Raw genomic sequence first — 13,283 nt, forward strand, 5'->3', positions numbered from 1 at the left:
CCGGACTCCTGAGTCCCTCCCCGGACTCCTGGGTCCCCCTCGGACTCCTGGGTCCCTCTCGGACTCCTGGGTCCCTCCTGGACGCCTGGGTCCCTCCCGAACTCCTGGGTCCCTCCCAGACGCCTGGATCCCTACCCCTCTCCCCTCTCCGCCAATCCCGTTCCGCTCCCCCCCTCAGCCCCGCCCTTCTCCCTCTCCGCCAATCCCGTTCCGCTCCCCTCCCGCAGCCCCGCCCTCTCCCCGTATAACCAATCCCGTGCCGCGCTCGCTCCCGCAGCCCCGGCCCTGTCCCCTCCCAGCCAATCCCGTGCCGCGCTCCCTCTCGCAGCCCCGCCCCTGTCCCCTCCCAGCCAATCCCGTGCCGCCGCCGCCATGTCCCGCTCGGCGCGCCCGCTCCGCTCTCTCCCGCTCTCGCCGCTGCGGCTGCTGGTCCCGGCGGGGCGGGCGGCCCCGGGGCCTCCGCTCGGGCCGGTGCTGGGACAGGTGGGTCCGATCGCGAAGCTAAGCGGGGTCGGGCCCGGTTAGCGCTTGGGTGGGTGACCTGGGAGCACCGGGTGCTGCGGGCTGAGCCAGCGCTGGATCCCGATCCGGGAAGCTAAGCAGGGTCGGGCCCGGTTAGCGCTTGGATGGGTGACCTGGGAACACCAGGTGCTGTGGGCGGAGCTTGGGGGGGTTTAGAAAGGCGCGCTCAGTGGGTCCAGAGCTTTTTCTGCTCCCTACTATGACCTTGGAAAATGGGTTTAGTTCAGGTACTATCAGGATGCGCTTTGGAAACATATATATACATATGTATGCAACCATAGGGCACTGAGAATGCCCCATCTCCTCTGGTCTGGGAAGCTAAGCAGGGTCGGGCCCGGTTAGCGTTGGATGGGTGACCAGCTGGGGACACCGGGTGCTGCGGGCTGAGCCAGCGCTGGATCCCGATCCGGGAAGCTAAGCAGGGTCGGGCCCGGTTAGCGCTTGGATGGGTGACCTGGGAGCACCGGGTGCTGTGGGCTGAGCTTGGGGGGGATTAGAAAGGCGTGCTCAGTGGGTCCAGAGGTTTTTGTGCTCTCTGCTATGACCTTGGAAAATGGGTTTAGTTCAGGTACTATCAGGATGCGCTTGGGAAATATATATATACATATATATGCAACCATAGGGCACTGAGAATGCCCCATCTGCTCTGATCCAGGAAGCTAAGCAGGGTCGGGCCCGGTTAGTCCTTGGATGGGTGACCTGGGAGCACCGGTGCTGTGGGCGGAGCTTCGGGGGGATTAGAAAGGCGCGCTCAGTGGGTCCAGAGGTTCTTCTGCTCCCTACTATGACCTTGGAAAATGGGTTTAGTTCGAGTACTATCAGGATGCGCTTTGGAAACATATATATATACATATATATGCAACCATAGCGCTCTGAGAATGCCCCATCTCCTCTGGTCTGGGAAGCTAAGCAGGGTCGGGCCCGGTTAGCGCTTGGATGGGTGACCAGCTGGGAGCAGCGGCTGCTGTGGGCTGAACCAGCGCTGGGCCCTTGTGGCCAGGGCGGCCAATGGGACCTAGGGGGGGATTAGAAGGTTCCAGAACTGTTGGGAGAGAGCCCAGCGCAGCCACAAAGACGCTGGAGGCAGCAGGAGCGTCTCCCGACGCTCCCCCCGTGCGTGTGGTTTTAATCTTCCCCCCAGCGCGGGGTCCCGATCGGCGCCTTCTGCCAGGAGTTCAACGAGCGCACGCGGGGGATCAAACCCGGGGTCCCCCTGAGGGTGCGGCTGCTGGTGCGGGTGAGGAGGCGGGAACCCCCAAACCCCCCCCCCAAAACCCCCCAAATCCTGGGGACCCCACCCAGGAACCCCCCAAATCCCAGAAACCCCCAAATCCTGGGGACCCCCCCCCGAGAACCCCCCAAATCCCGTGACCCCCCAAATCCCAGAACCCCCCAAATCCTGGGGACCCCCCCCCGCCAGGATCCCCCAAATCCCAGGACCCCCCAGAACCCCCCAAATTGCAGAACTCCCCAAATCCTGGGGACCCCCCCCCCAGGGACCCCCCAAATCCCATGACCCCCCAAATCCCAGGACCCCCCAAATCCTGGGGACCCCCCCCAAATCCCAGGACCCCCCAAATCCCAGAAACCCCCCAAATCCTGGGGACCCCCCTGAGAACCCCCCAAATCCCAGGACCCTCAGACCCCCCCGTGACCCCCAAAACCCCCCCTCCCAGGGACCCCCCAACACTCCCCCTCCATGAACTCACCCTTTCGTCCCTCCCATGACCTTGACCCCCCGGTGACCTTGACCCCCGGTGACCTTGACCCCTAGTGACCTTGACCCTCTCATGACCCTGACCCCTGGTGACCTTGACCCCCAACCTTGACCCTCCCATGACCTTGACCCCTGGTGACCCTGACCCCCCACCTTGTCTCTCTCATGACCTTGACCCCCGGTGACCTTGACCCCCTCCGTGACCTTGACCTTTGCCCCCAGCCCGACCGCAGTTTCGATCTGACCATCGGGCCCCCCCGACCTCCTATTTCCTGAAGGCGCTGGCGGGGATCCAGAAGGGGGCGGCGCGGCCCGGTGAGATTTGGGGGGGTCCTGGGGATTTGGGGGAGCCCTGGGAGGGGGGGGGGGGTCTGAGGATCCTGGGGGGTTTTGGGGGGGGGTCTGTGGGGGGTCCCTGGGGGTTATGGGGGGGTCTGAGGGTCCTGGGGGGGGGTTGGGGGGTCCTGGGGATTTGGGGGGGTCTGGGTGCTGAGGTTGTTATTGGGGAGGGGGTCCTAAAGTTTGGGGGGGGGTCCCAAATTTTGGGGGGGCCGGGGGGGGGGAATCCCAAAGTTGGGGGGGGGGGGGGGGGGTCTGGGTGCTGAGGGGGTTATTGGGGGGGTCCCAAAGTTTGGGGGTGGGGGGGAGGGTCTGGGTGCTGAGGGGGTTATTGGGGGGAGGGGTCCCAAATTTTGGGGGGGTCCCAAAGTTTGGGGGGGGGGGTCCCAAAGTTGGGGGGGTGGGGGTCTGGGTGCTGAGGTTGTTATTAGGGGGGGGTCCCAAATTTTGGGAGAGGGGTCCCAAATTTTGGGGGGGGTCCCAAAGTTGGGGGGGTGGGGGTCTGGGTGCTGAGGTTGTTATTAGGGGGGGGTCCCAAAGTTTGGGGGGGGTCCCAAAGTTGGGGGGGGGGGGGCTCTGGGTGCTGAGGGGATTATTTGGGGGGGGGGGTCTGGGTGCTGAGGGGGTTATTGGGGGGGGGGGGTCCCAAAGTTTTGGGGAGGGGGGGGGTCTGGGTGCTGAGGGGGTTATGGGGGGGGGTCCCAAATTTTGGGGGGGTCCCAAAGTTGGGGGGGGGGGGTCTGGGTGCTGAGGTTGTTATTGGGGGGGGGTCCCAAAGTTTGGGGGGGGGGGCTCTGGGTGCTGAGGGGGTTATTGGGGGGGGGGTCCCAAATTTTGCGGGGGTCCCAAAGTTGGGGGGGGGGGGGGCTCTGGGTGCTGAGGGGATTATTGGGGGGGGGGGGGTGTCCCAAAATTTGGGGGGGTCCCAAAGTTGGGGGGGGTCCCAAAGTTGGGAGGAGGGGGGGGGGTCTGGGTGCTGAGGGGGTTATTGGGGGGGGGGTCCCAAATTTTGGGGGGGTCGGGGGGGGGTTCATGGGGGTGACCCGAGTCTGGGGGTGTCCCCGTGTGTCCCCCCCCCCCTCAAGGTCACGAGGAGGTCGGGCTGGTGTCGCTGCCCCAGCTCTACGAGGTCGCCAAGGTCAAGGTCAAGGACCCGGCGCTGGCGGCGCGGGGGGCGACCCCGCGGCTCCTGCTGGGGGCGCTGCTGGGCTCGGCGCGCAGCCTCGGCCTCAGGGTGCTGCCCAGGTGGGTGCGCGTCCCGTCCCCCCCCAAAACCGCCCGAATCGCCCCCAAAAATGGCCCCGAATCGCCCCGAAAACGGCCCAAAACCAGCCCGAAAAACAGCCCGGGAATGGCCCCAATCGCCCCGAAAATGGCCCAGAAACAGCCAGAAAATGGCCCAAAATCGCCCCAAAAACGGCCCCGAATCACCCCGAAAATGGCCCAAAATCATCCCCCAAAAACGGGCCCAAATCGCCCCAAAAATGGCCCTGAATCACCCCAAAAATGGTCCAAAATCACTCCCAAAACGGCCCAAATCACCCCAAAAATGGCCCAAAAATCACCCCCAAAAACTGCCCAAATCGCCCCAAAAACGGCCCAAAATCGCCAAGAAAATGGCCCAAATCGTCCCAAAAATGGCCCAAAATTGCCAAGAAAATGGCCCAGAAACACCCCAGAAATGGCCCCAAATCACCCCGAAAATAGCCCAAAATCACCCCCCCAAAAATGGCCCAAAATCGCCCCAAAAATGGCCCAAAATCACCCCCAAAACGGCCCCAACGGTCCCCCTGGGACCCCAAAACCGTCCCAACCCCCCCAAAAACATCCCCCCGAACCTCCCCAGTGCCACCCAATGTCTCCCGAACGCCTGGGTCCCCTCCCCGAACTCCTGGGTCCCCTCCCGAACTCCTGGGTCCCCTCCCGAACTCCTGGGTCCCTCCCGAACTCCTGGGTCCCCCCGAACTCCTGGGTCCCCTCCCGAACTCCTGGGTCCCTCCCGAACTCCTGGGTCCCCTCCCGAACTCCTGGGTCCCCCCCAAACTCCTGGGTCCCCCTGAACTCCTGGGTCCCCTCCCGAACTCCTGGGTCCCCCCCCGAACGCCTGGGTCCCCTCCCGAACGCCTGGGTCCCCTCCCGAACTCCTGGGTCCCCCCCCCGAACGCCTGGGTCCCCTCCCTGAACTCCTGGGTCCCCTCCCTGAACTCCTGGGTCCCCCAGAACTCCTGGGTCCCCTCCCGAACTCCTGGGTCCCTCCCGAACTCCTGGGTCCCTCCCGAACTCCTGGGTCCCCCCTGAACTCCTGGGTCCCTCCCGAACTCCTGGGTCCCTCCCGGACTCCTGGGTCCCCCAGAACTCCTGGGTCCCTCCCGGACTCCTGGGTCCCCCCCCGAACTCCTGGGTCCCTCCCGCACTCCTGGGTCCCCTCCCGCACTCCTGGGTCCCCCCCGAACTCCTGGGTCCCCCCGAACGCCTGGGTCCCCCCGAACTCCTGGGTCCCCCAAACTCCTGGGTCCCCCCCGAACTCCTGGGTCCCTCCCGAACTCCTGGGTCCCCCCCGAACTCCTGGGTCCCTCCCGAACTCCTGGGTCCCCCCAAACTCCTGGGTCCCTCCCGGACTCCTGAGTCCCCCCCGAACTCCTGGGTCCCCTCCCGAACTCCTGGGTCTCCCCGAACTCCTGGGTCCCCCCGAACTCCTGGGTCCCTCCCGAACTCCTGGGTCTCCCCGAACTCCTGGGTCCCCCGAACTCCTGGGTCCCCTCCCGCACTCCTGGGTCCCTCCCGAACTCCTGGGTCCCTCCCGAACTCCTGGGTCCCTCCCGAACTCCTGGGTCCCCCAGTCTCACCCCCCAGGACGTTGCCGAGTTCCAGCGGCGCCAGCAGGAGGCGGCAGCGGCTGCACAGGAGCAGGAGGAGGGGGCGGGGCCAAAGAAGTGACCTCTGACCCCCCCCACCCCCCCCCCCCCCCCCCGGACGCCTGGGTCCCCTCCCGGACGCCTGGGTCCCCCCCCGGCTCACGGGCTCTGGGGGTTCCCCCAATAAACATCTTTTTTCCCCCAAATCGGGTGGTTTTTGCATCTCGCCGGACGCCTGGGTTCCCTATTTGGGGGGGGGGGGGGGGCTCCCCCGGACGCCTGGGTCCCCTGTGGGGGGGAGGGGTGGGGGTGTCCCCCGAATACCCGGATCCCTCTGGGGGGTTCCCGGACGCCTGGGTCCCGTCCCGGACACCTGGGTCCCTTTGGGGGGTGGGAAGGGCTCCCCCGGACGCCTGGTCCCGTCCCGGACGCCTGGGTCCCTTTGGGGGGTGGGAAGGGCTCCCCGGACGCCTGGGTCCCCTCCCGGACGCCTGGGTCCCTTTGGGGGGTGGGAAGGGCTCCCCCGGACGCCTGGGTCCCCTTTTTTGGGCGGATTTTGGGGGTGATGGGGGGGGGGGGGAGGGGCCTTCGGCCTCAGCTCCCTCCTGCCCCTCCCCCATCTTCGTCCCTTGGTCCTTCGTCTTCCTCCTTCATCCTCCTCATCCTCACCCCCCCCCATCCTCCTCCTCCTCCTTCTTCTTCCCCTTTGTCCTTCCTCATCCTCCTTCATCTTCGTCCTCCTCATCTTCATCCCCCCCTTTCTCCCCACGCTCCTTCATCATCTTCATCATCATCTTCATCATCATCTTCATCATCTTCATCATCATCATCTTCATCTTCATCATCTTCATCATCTTCATCATCTTCATCATCATCATCTTCATCATCATCTTCATCATCATCTTCATCATCATCTTCATCATCATCATCATCTTCATCATCATCTTCATCATCATCTTCATCTTCATCATCTTCATCATCTTCATCTTCATCATCATCATCATCTTCATCATCATCTTCATCATCATCTTCATCATCATCATCATCTTCATCTTCATCATCATCATCATCATCTTCATCATCTTCATCCTCCCCCCTCTTCCTTCATCCCCATTTTCATCCTCCTCATCTTCCTCCTTCATCCCTCCTCATCCTCCCTCCCCCTTCATCCCCTTTTCCTCCCTCCTCATCCTCACCCCCCGAACTCCTGGGTCCCCCCCCCCCCCAAACCAACCCGAACGCCTGGGTCCCTCCCGAACGCCTGGGTCCACACCGAGCCCCGCCCCTCCCCGCCCCCCCCCGCCCAACGTTGCGGCTCCGCCGTTACCAAGGAAACGCAGCCGCGGTTGGGGGGACCCAGGAGTTCGGGAGGGGACCCAGGCGTTCGGGGGGGGGACCCAGGAGTTCGGGGGGGACCCAGGAATTGGGGGGAGACCTAGGAATCCGGGGGGGGACCCAGGCGTTCGGGAGGGACCCAGGAGTCCGGGGGGGGGACCCAGGAGTCCGGGGGGGGGACCCAGGCGTTCGGGAGGGACCCAGGCGTTCGGGAGGGACCCAGGAGTCCGGGGGGGACCCAGGCGTTCGGGAGGGACCCAAGACTCCTCCCCACCCCCACCCCGCTTAGGGAACCCAGGCGTCCGAGTCTTCCCCCCGCCCCCTCCAAACAGGGGACCCAGGCGTTCGGGATCCCCCCCTCTACCCTCCCCCGGCCCCCCCCCCCCCCCCCAACTCCGAGGACCCAGGCGTCCGAGTCCCCCCTCCCCCATTTCTCTCCCCCCCCCCCCCCCCCTCGAGGGGACCCAGGCGTCCGGGCCCGCCCCGTCGCTATTTTTAGCCCCCGGTTTCTATTTTTAGCTCCGCGGCTTCGTCGCCCAAATTTGGCAGCGGCGGAGCCGGGAGGGGGAGGGGCCGGGGGGGGGGGGCGGGGCCAAGAGGGGGGGGGGGAGGGGAGGAAGGGGGTTCCCAGGGACCGGGAGGAGGGAGGAGGGGGGGGGGGGCCGAACGCCTGGGTCCCTTCCCGAACGCCTGGGTCCCCCCCCCCGAATTCCTGGGTCCCCTCCCGAACGCCTGGGTCCCCCCCCCCGAATTCCTGGGTCCCCTTCCCGAACGCCTGGGTCCCCCCCTCCGAACTCCTGGGTCCCCTTCCCGAACGCCTGGGTCCCCCCAAATGTCTGGGTCTCTCCTGAACTCCTGGGTCCCCCCGAACGCCTGGGTCCCTCCCGAACTCCTGGGTCCCCCCGAATTCCTGGGTCCCCCCGAACTCCTGGGTCCCCCCCGAACGCCTGGGTCCCCCAAACTCCTGGGTCCCCCCCGAACTCCTGGGTCCCTCCCGAACGCCTGGGTCCCCCCTGAATGCCTGGGTCCCCCAAACTCTTGGGTCCCCCGAACTCCTGGGTTCCCCCGAACTCCTGGGTCCCCCCCGAACGCCTGGGTCCCCCAAACTCTTGGGTCCCCCGAACTCCTGGGTTCCCCCGAACACCTGGGTCCCTCCCGGACGCCTGGGTCCCCCCAGGCAGGGCAATGCCGCACACCCAGAACCCCCATCCACCCCGTCCGTCTGTCCGTACACCCGCTGAGCCCCCTGAGCCCTCATTGAACCCCCGTCCGTCTGTCTGTCCAGCCCTTGAGCCCCTGTTGACCCTCCGTTGGCTCCTCCACCCTCCGTTGACCCGTCCGTCTGTCTGTCCATCCCCACATCCCTCCCTTGACCCCCCACCCCGCACTGACCCCTCCATCCGTCCGTCTGTCCGTCCATCACCCCCATCCCTCCCTTGACCCCTCATTGGCTTCTCCCCCCACATCGCCCCATCCATCCGTCCGTCCGTCCGTCCTTCCATCCCTCCCTTGACCCCCTATTGACTCCTCCGCCCCCCCATCGATCCATCTGTCCGTCCATCCGTCCATCCCCACACTCCCCATTGATCTGTCCGTCTGTCCGTCCATCCCCACACCCCCCATCGCCCTGTCCATCCGTCTGTCCGTCCGTCCGTCCATCCCTCCCTTGACCCCCATTGACTCCCCCACCCCCCATTGCCCCGTCCATCCGTCCGTCCGTCCGTCCATCCCTCCCTTGACCCCCATTGACTCCCCCACCCCACATTGCCCCATCCATCCGTCCGTCCGTCTGTCCGTCCATCCCCACACCCCCCATCGCCCCGTCCATCCGTCCGTCCGTCTGTCCGTCCATCCCCACACCCCCCATCGCCCCGTCCATCCGTCCGTCCGTCCGTCCTTCCATCCCTCCCTTGATTCCCCCACCCTCCCACTGATCTGTCCGTCCGTCCGTCCATCCCCACACCCCCCCATCGCCCCATCCATCCGTCCGTCCGTCCATCCCCACCCCCCCCATCCCCCCCACCCCCCCCCGTGGGCGTGTCCCCTCCCCCAGCCCCTCCCCCAGCCCCTCCCCCCACCCCTCACCATCTCCTATTTCGGTCCGAACCCCCAAAACCCCAAATCCCTCCCCCTCCCCCTCCCCCACCCCACGCGCGTCACCGGTGACGTCGCCCCCTCCCCGGGGGGGAGGGTGGGGGGCGGGGCCTGGGCGGTGACGTGGCCGTGACGTCAGAGCTCAGGCCCATATAAGGCGGCGGTGGCGGGAGGAGGAGGAGGAGGAGGATGCTCCGCTCCACCAAAGGCGCCTCCAAGGCGCGGAGGGACCAGATCAACGCCGAGATCCGCGCCCTGCGCGACCTCCTGCCGCTGCCCGACGGCGACCGGCCCCGGCTCAGCTACCTGCACGTCATGGCGCTGGCCTGCGTCTACACGCGGAAAGGGATCTGCCTGCGCGCCGGTGAGCGCCGGGGGCACCGGCATGGGGATGGGACCGGGTACCGGCACTGGGATGCGGATGGAATCGGGTACCGGCACTGGGATGCGGATGGGATGGGATGCAGGCACAGGGATGGGGATGGGACCAGGTACCAGCACTGGGATGGGGATGGGACCGGGTACCGGCACTGGGATGGGGATGAGATGGGATGCAGGCACTGGGATGGGGATGGGACCGGGTACCGGCACTGGGATGGGGATGGGACCGGGTACCGGCACTGGGATGGGGATGAGATGGGATGCAGGCACAGGGATGGGGATGGAACCGGGTACCAGCACTGGGATGGGGATGGGACCGGGTACCAGCACTGGGATGATGATAGAACCGGGTACCGGCACTGGGATGGGGATGGGACCGGGTACCAGCACTGGGATGATGATAGAACCGGGTACCGGCACTGGGATGGAGATGGAATCAGGTACCGGCACTGGGATGGGGATGGGATGGGATGCAGGCACAGGGATGGGGATGGGATGGGGATAGAACCGGGTACCAGCACTGGGATGGGGATGGGATGGGATGCAGGCACTGGAATGGGGATGGGACCGGGTACCAGCACTGGGATGGTGATAGAACTGGGTACCGGCACTGGGATGCAGATGGAATCGGGTACTGGCACTGGGATGGGGATGGGATGGGATGCAGGCACTGGGAGGGACTAGGATGATGATAGAACCGGGTACCGGCACTGGGATGGGGATGGGACCGGGTACCGGCACTGGGATGGGGATGGGACCGGGTACCGGCACTGGGATGATGATAGAACCGGGTACCGGCACTGGGATGGGGATGGGATGGGATGCAGGCACAGGGGATGGGGATGGGATGGGATGCAGGCACTGGGATGGGGATGGGAGGGGATACAGGCACTGGGAGGGACTAGGATGATGATAGAACCGGGTACCGGCACTGGGATGTGGATGGGATGGGATGCAGGCACTGGGATGGGGATGGGACCAGGTACCGGCACTGGGATGGGGATGGGACTGGGTGCCGGCACTGGGATGATGATAGAACCGGGTACCGGCACTGGGATGGGGATGGGACCGGGTACCGGCACTGGGATGGTGATAGAACTGGGTACCGGCACTGGGATGCAGATGGAATCGGGTACTGGCACTGGGATGGTGATAGAACTGGGTACCGGCACTGGGATGCAGATGGAATCGGGTACTGGCACTGGGATGGGGATGGGATGGGATGCAGGCACTGGGATGGGGATGGGATGGGGATAGAACCGGGTACCAGCACTGGGATGTGGATGGGATGGGATGCAGGCTCAGGGATGGGGATGGGACCGAGTACCGGCACTGGGATGGGGATGGGACCGGGTACCAGCACTGGGATGGGGATGAGATGGGATGCAGGCACAGGGATGGGGATGGAACTGGGTAGCGGCACTGGGATGGACATAGAACCGGGTACCGGCACTGGGATGGGGATGGGATGGGATGCAGGCACAGGGATGGGGATGGGATGGGGATAGAACCGGGTACCAGCACTGAGATGTGGATGGGATGGGATGCAGGCACAGGGATGGGGATGGAACCGGGTACCGGCACTGGGATGGACATAGAACCGGGTACCGGCACTGGGATGGGGATGGGAGGGGATGCAGGCACTGGGATGGGGATGGGACCGGGTACCGGCACTGGATGGGGATGGGATGGGGATGGGACCGGGTGCCGGCACTGGGATGATGATAGAACCGGGTACCGGCACTGGGATGGGGATGGGATGGGATGCAGGCACTGGGATGGGGATGGGACTGGGTACCAGCACTGGGATGGTGATAGAACTGGGTACCGGCACTGGGATGCAGATGGAATCGGGTACTGGCACTGGGATGTGGATGGGATGGGATGCAGGCACAGGGATGGGGATGGGACCGAGTACCGGCACTGGGATGGGGATGGGATGGGATGCAGGCACTGGGATGGGGATGGGACTGGGTACCGGCACTGGGATGGGGATGAGATGGGATGCAGGCACAGGGATGGGGATGGAACCGGGTACCGGCACTGGGATGGACATAGAACCGGGTACCGGCACTGGGATGGGGATGGGATGGATGCAGGCACTGGGATGGGGATGGGACCGGGTACCAGCACTGGGATGATGATAGAACCGGGTACCGGCACTGGGATGGGGATGGGACCGGGTACCGGCACTGGGAGGGACTGGGATGGGGATGGGATGGACATAGAACCGGGTACCGGCACTGGGATGGGGATGAGATGGGATACAGGCACTGGGATGGACTGGAGATGGGGATAGAACTGGGTACTGGCACTGGGATGGGGATGAGATGGGATGCAGGCACTGGGAGGGACTGGGATGGGACTGGGATGGGGCTGGGGGCAGGAATCGTTACAGGGTTGGGAGGCAGGATCGGGCTGGGACTGGGCACTGGGATGGAACTGGGAACCAGCATCAGCCCAGGGTGGGAGTGGGGACAGGGCTGGGGGTGGGACGGGGACAGGGAGAGAGGACGGGGACGGGGATGGCACCAGGATGGGGACAGGGGACAGGGGATGGGGACAGGAGGACAGCGATGGGGATGGGGCATGGGGACAGGGGGACAGGGGCACAGGGATGGGGACAGGGAGACAGGGATGGGGACAGGGGATGGGGACAGGGGGACAGGGACGGGGACAGGGACAGGGGGACCGGGATGGGGTCAGGAATGGGGAAAGAGGGTGGGGACAGGGGGACAGGAGCACAGGGATGGGGCGGGGGCTGGGGACAGGGGCACAGTGGTGGGGACAGGAGGACAGGGGGACAGGGACGGGGACAGGGGATGGGGACAGGGGCAGAGGGATGGGGACAGGGATGGGGACAGAGGGACAGGAACGGGGACCAGGGACGGGACCAGGGAGCGCGGTGGCGGGGGCAGAGGAGCCGCGTTCAGCACCAGGGACAGCGGCAGAGAACGGAGTGGGGACAGAGGGAGGGACAGGGGGACAGAGGGACAGGGGGACAGGGGGACAGGAATGGGGACAGAGACAGAGGGACAGGGACAGAGGGACAGGGGGACAGGGATGGGGACAGAGGGAGGGACAGGGGGACAGAGGGACAGGGACAGAGGGACAGGGACAGAGGGACAGGGGGACAGGGATGGGGACAGAGACAGAGGGACAGGGACACAGGGACAGGGGGACAGGGATGGGGACAGAGACAGAGGGACGGGGGGACAGAGGGACAGGGGGACAGGGATGGGGACAGAGGGACAGGGATGGGGACAGAGACAGAGGGACAGGGGGACAGAGGGACAGAGGGACAGGGACAGGGACAGAGGGACAGGGGGACAGGGATGGGGACAGAGACAGAGGGACAGGGACAGAGGGACAGGGACAGAGACAGAGGGACAGGGATGGGGACAGAGGGACAGAGGGACAGGGATGGGGACAGAGGGACAGGGATGGGGACAGGGATGGGGCTGGGACAGGGGGACAGGAACAGGGATGGGTGGCATTTGGTGCTGTTGGGTGCCATTGGCTACCATTGGCTGCCATTGGGTACCTTTGGGTGCCATTGGCTGCCATTTGGTACCGTTGGGTACTGTTGGGTACTGTTGGGTGCCATTGGGTACTGTTGGGTGCCATTGGGTGCCGTTGGGTGCCGTTGGGCACCACTGGGCGCCATTGGGTGCCGTTGGCTGCCATTGGATACTCTTGGGTGCCACTGGGTGCCATTGGGTGCCATTGGGTACTGTTGGGTGCCATTGGGTGCCGTTGGGTACTGTTGGGTGCCATTGGGTGCCGTTGGGTGCCGTTGGGTACTGTTGTGTGCCGTTGGCTGCCATTGGGTACCTTTGGGTGCCATTGGGTACCGTTGGGTGCCGTTGGGCGCCGTTGGGTGCCGTTGGGTACTGTTGGGTGCCATTGGGTGCCGTTGGCTGCCATTGGGTACTGTTGGGTGCCACTGGGTGCCATTGGGCGCCGTTGGGCTCTAACCCCTCCCCTCGCAGGCCCGGCACGGGGGACGCCCATGGAGCTGCTGGGGGGACCCGAGTTGG

At 65.5% G+C, this 13,283-nt stretch overlaps 1 protein-coding gene across 1 annotated transcript; it reads left to right on the forward strand.

Annotated features, from left to right (window-relative positions):
- Nucleotides 1–297: 297 nt before the first annotated feature.
- MRPL11 (mitochondrial ribosomal protein L11) lies at nt 298–5,639 on the forward strand. The gene is given in 6 exon segments (XM_065654106.1): nt 298–483; nt 1,664–1,759; nt 2,462–2,489; nt 2,492–2,554; nt 3,664–3,823; nt 5,419–5,639. Coding segments are annotated over 6 exon segments (555 nt in total). The 5' UTR covers nt 298–372; the 3' UTR covers nt 5,516–5,639.
- The last annotated feature ends 7,644 nt before the right edge of the window (nt 5,640–13,283 follow it).

Source organism: Caloenas nicobarica, chromosome 32 (genome assembly GCF_036013445.1).
Source record: "Caloenas nicobarica isolate bCalNic1 chromosome 32, bCalNic1.hap1, whole genome shotgun sequence".
NCBI lineage: Eukaryota > Metazoa > Chordata > Aves > Columbiformes > Columbidae > Caloenas > Caloenas nicobarica.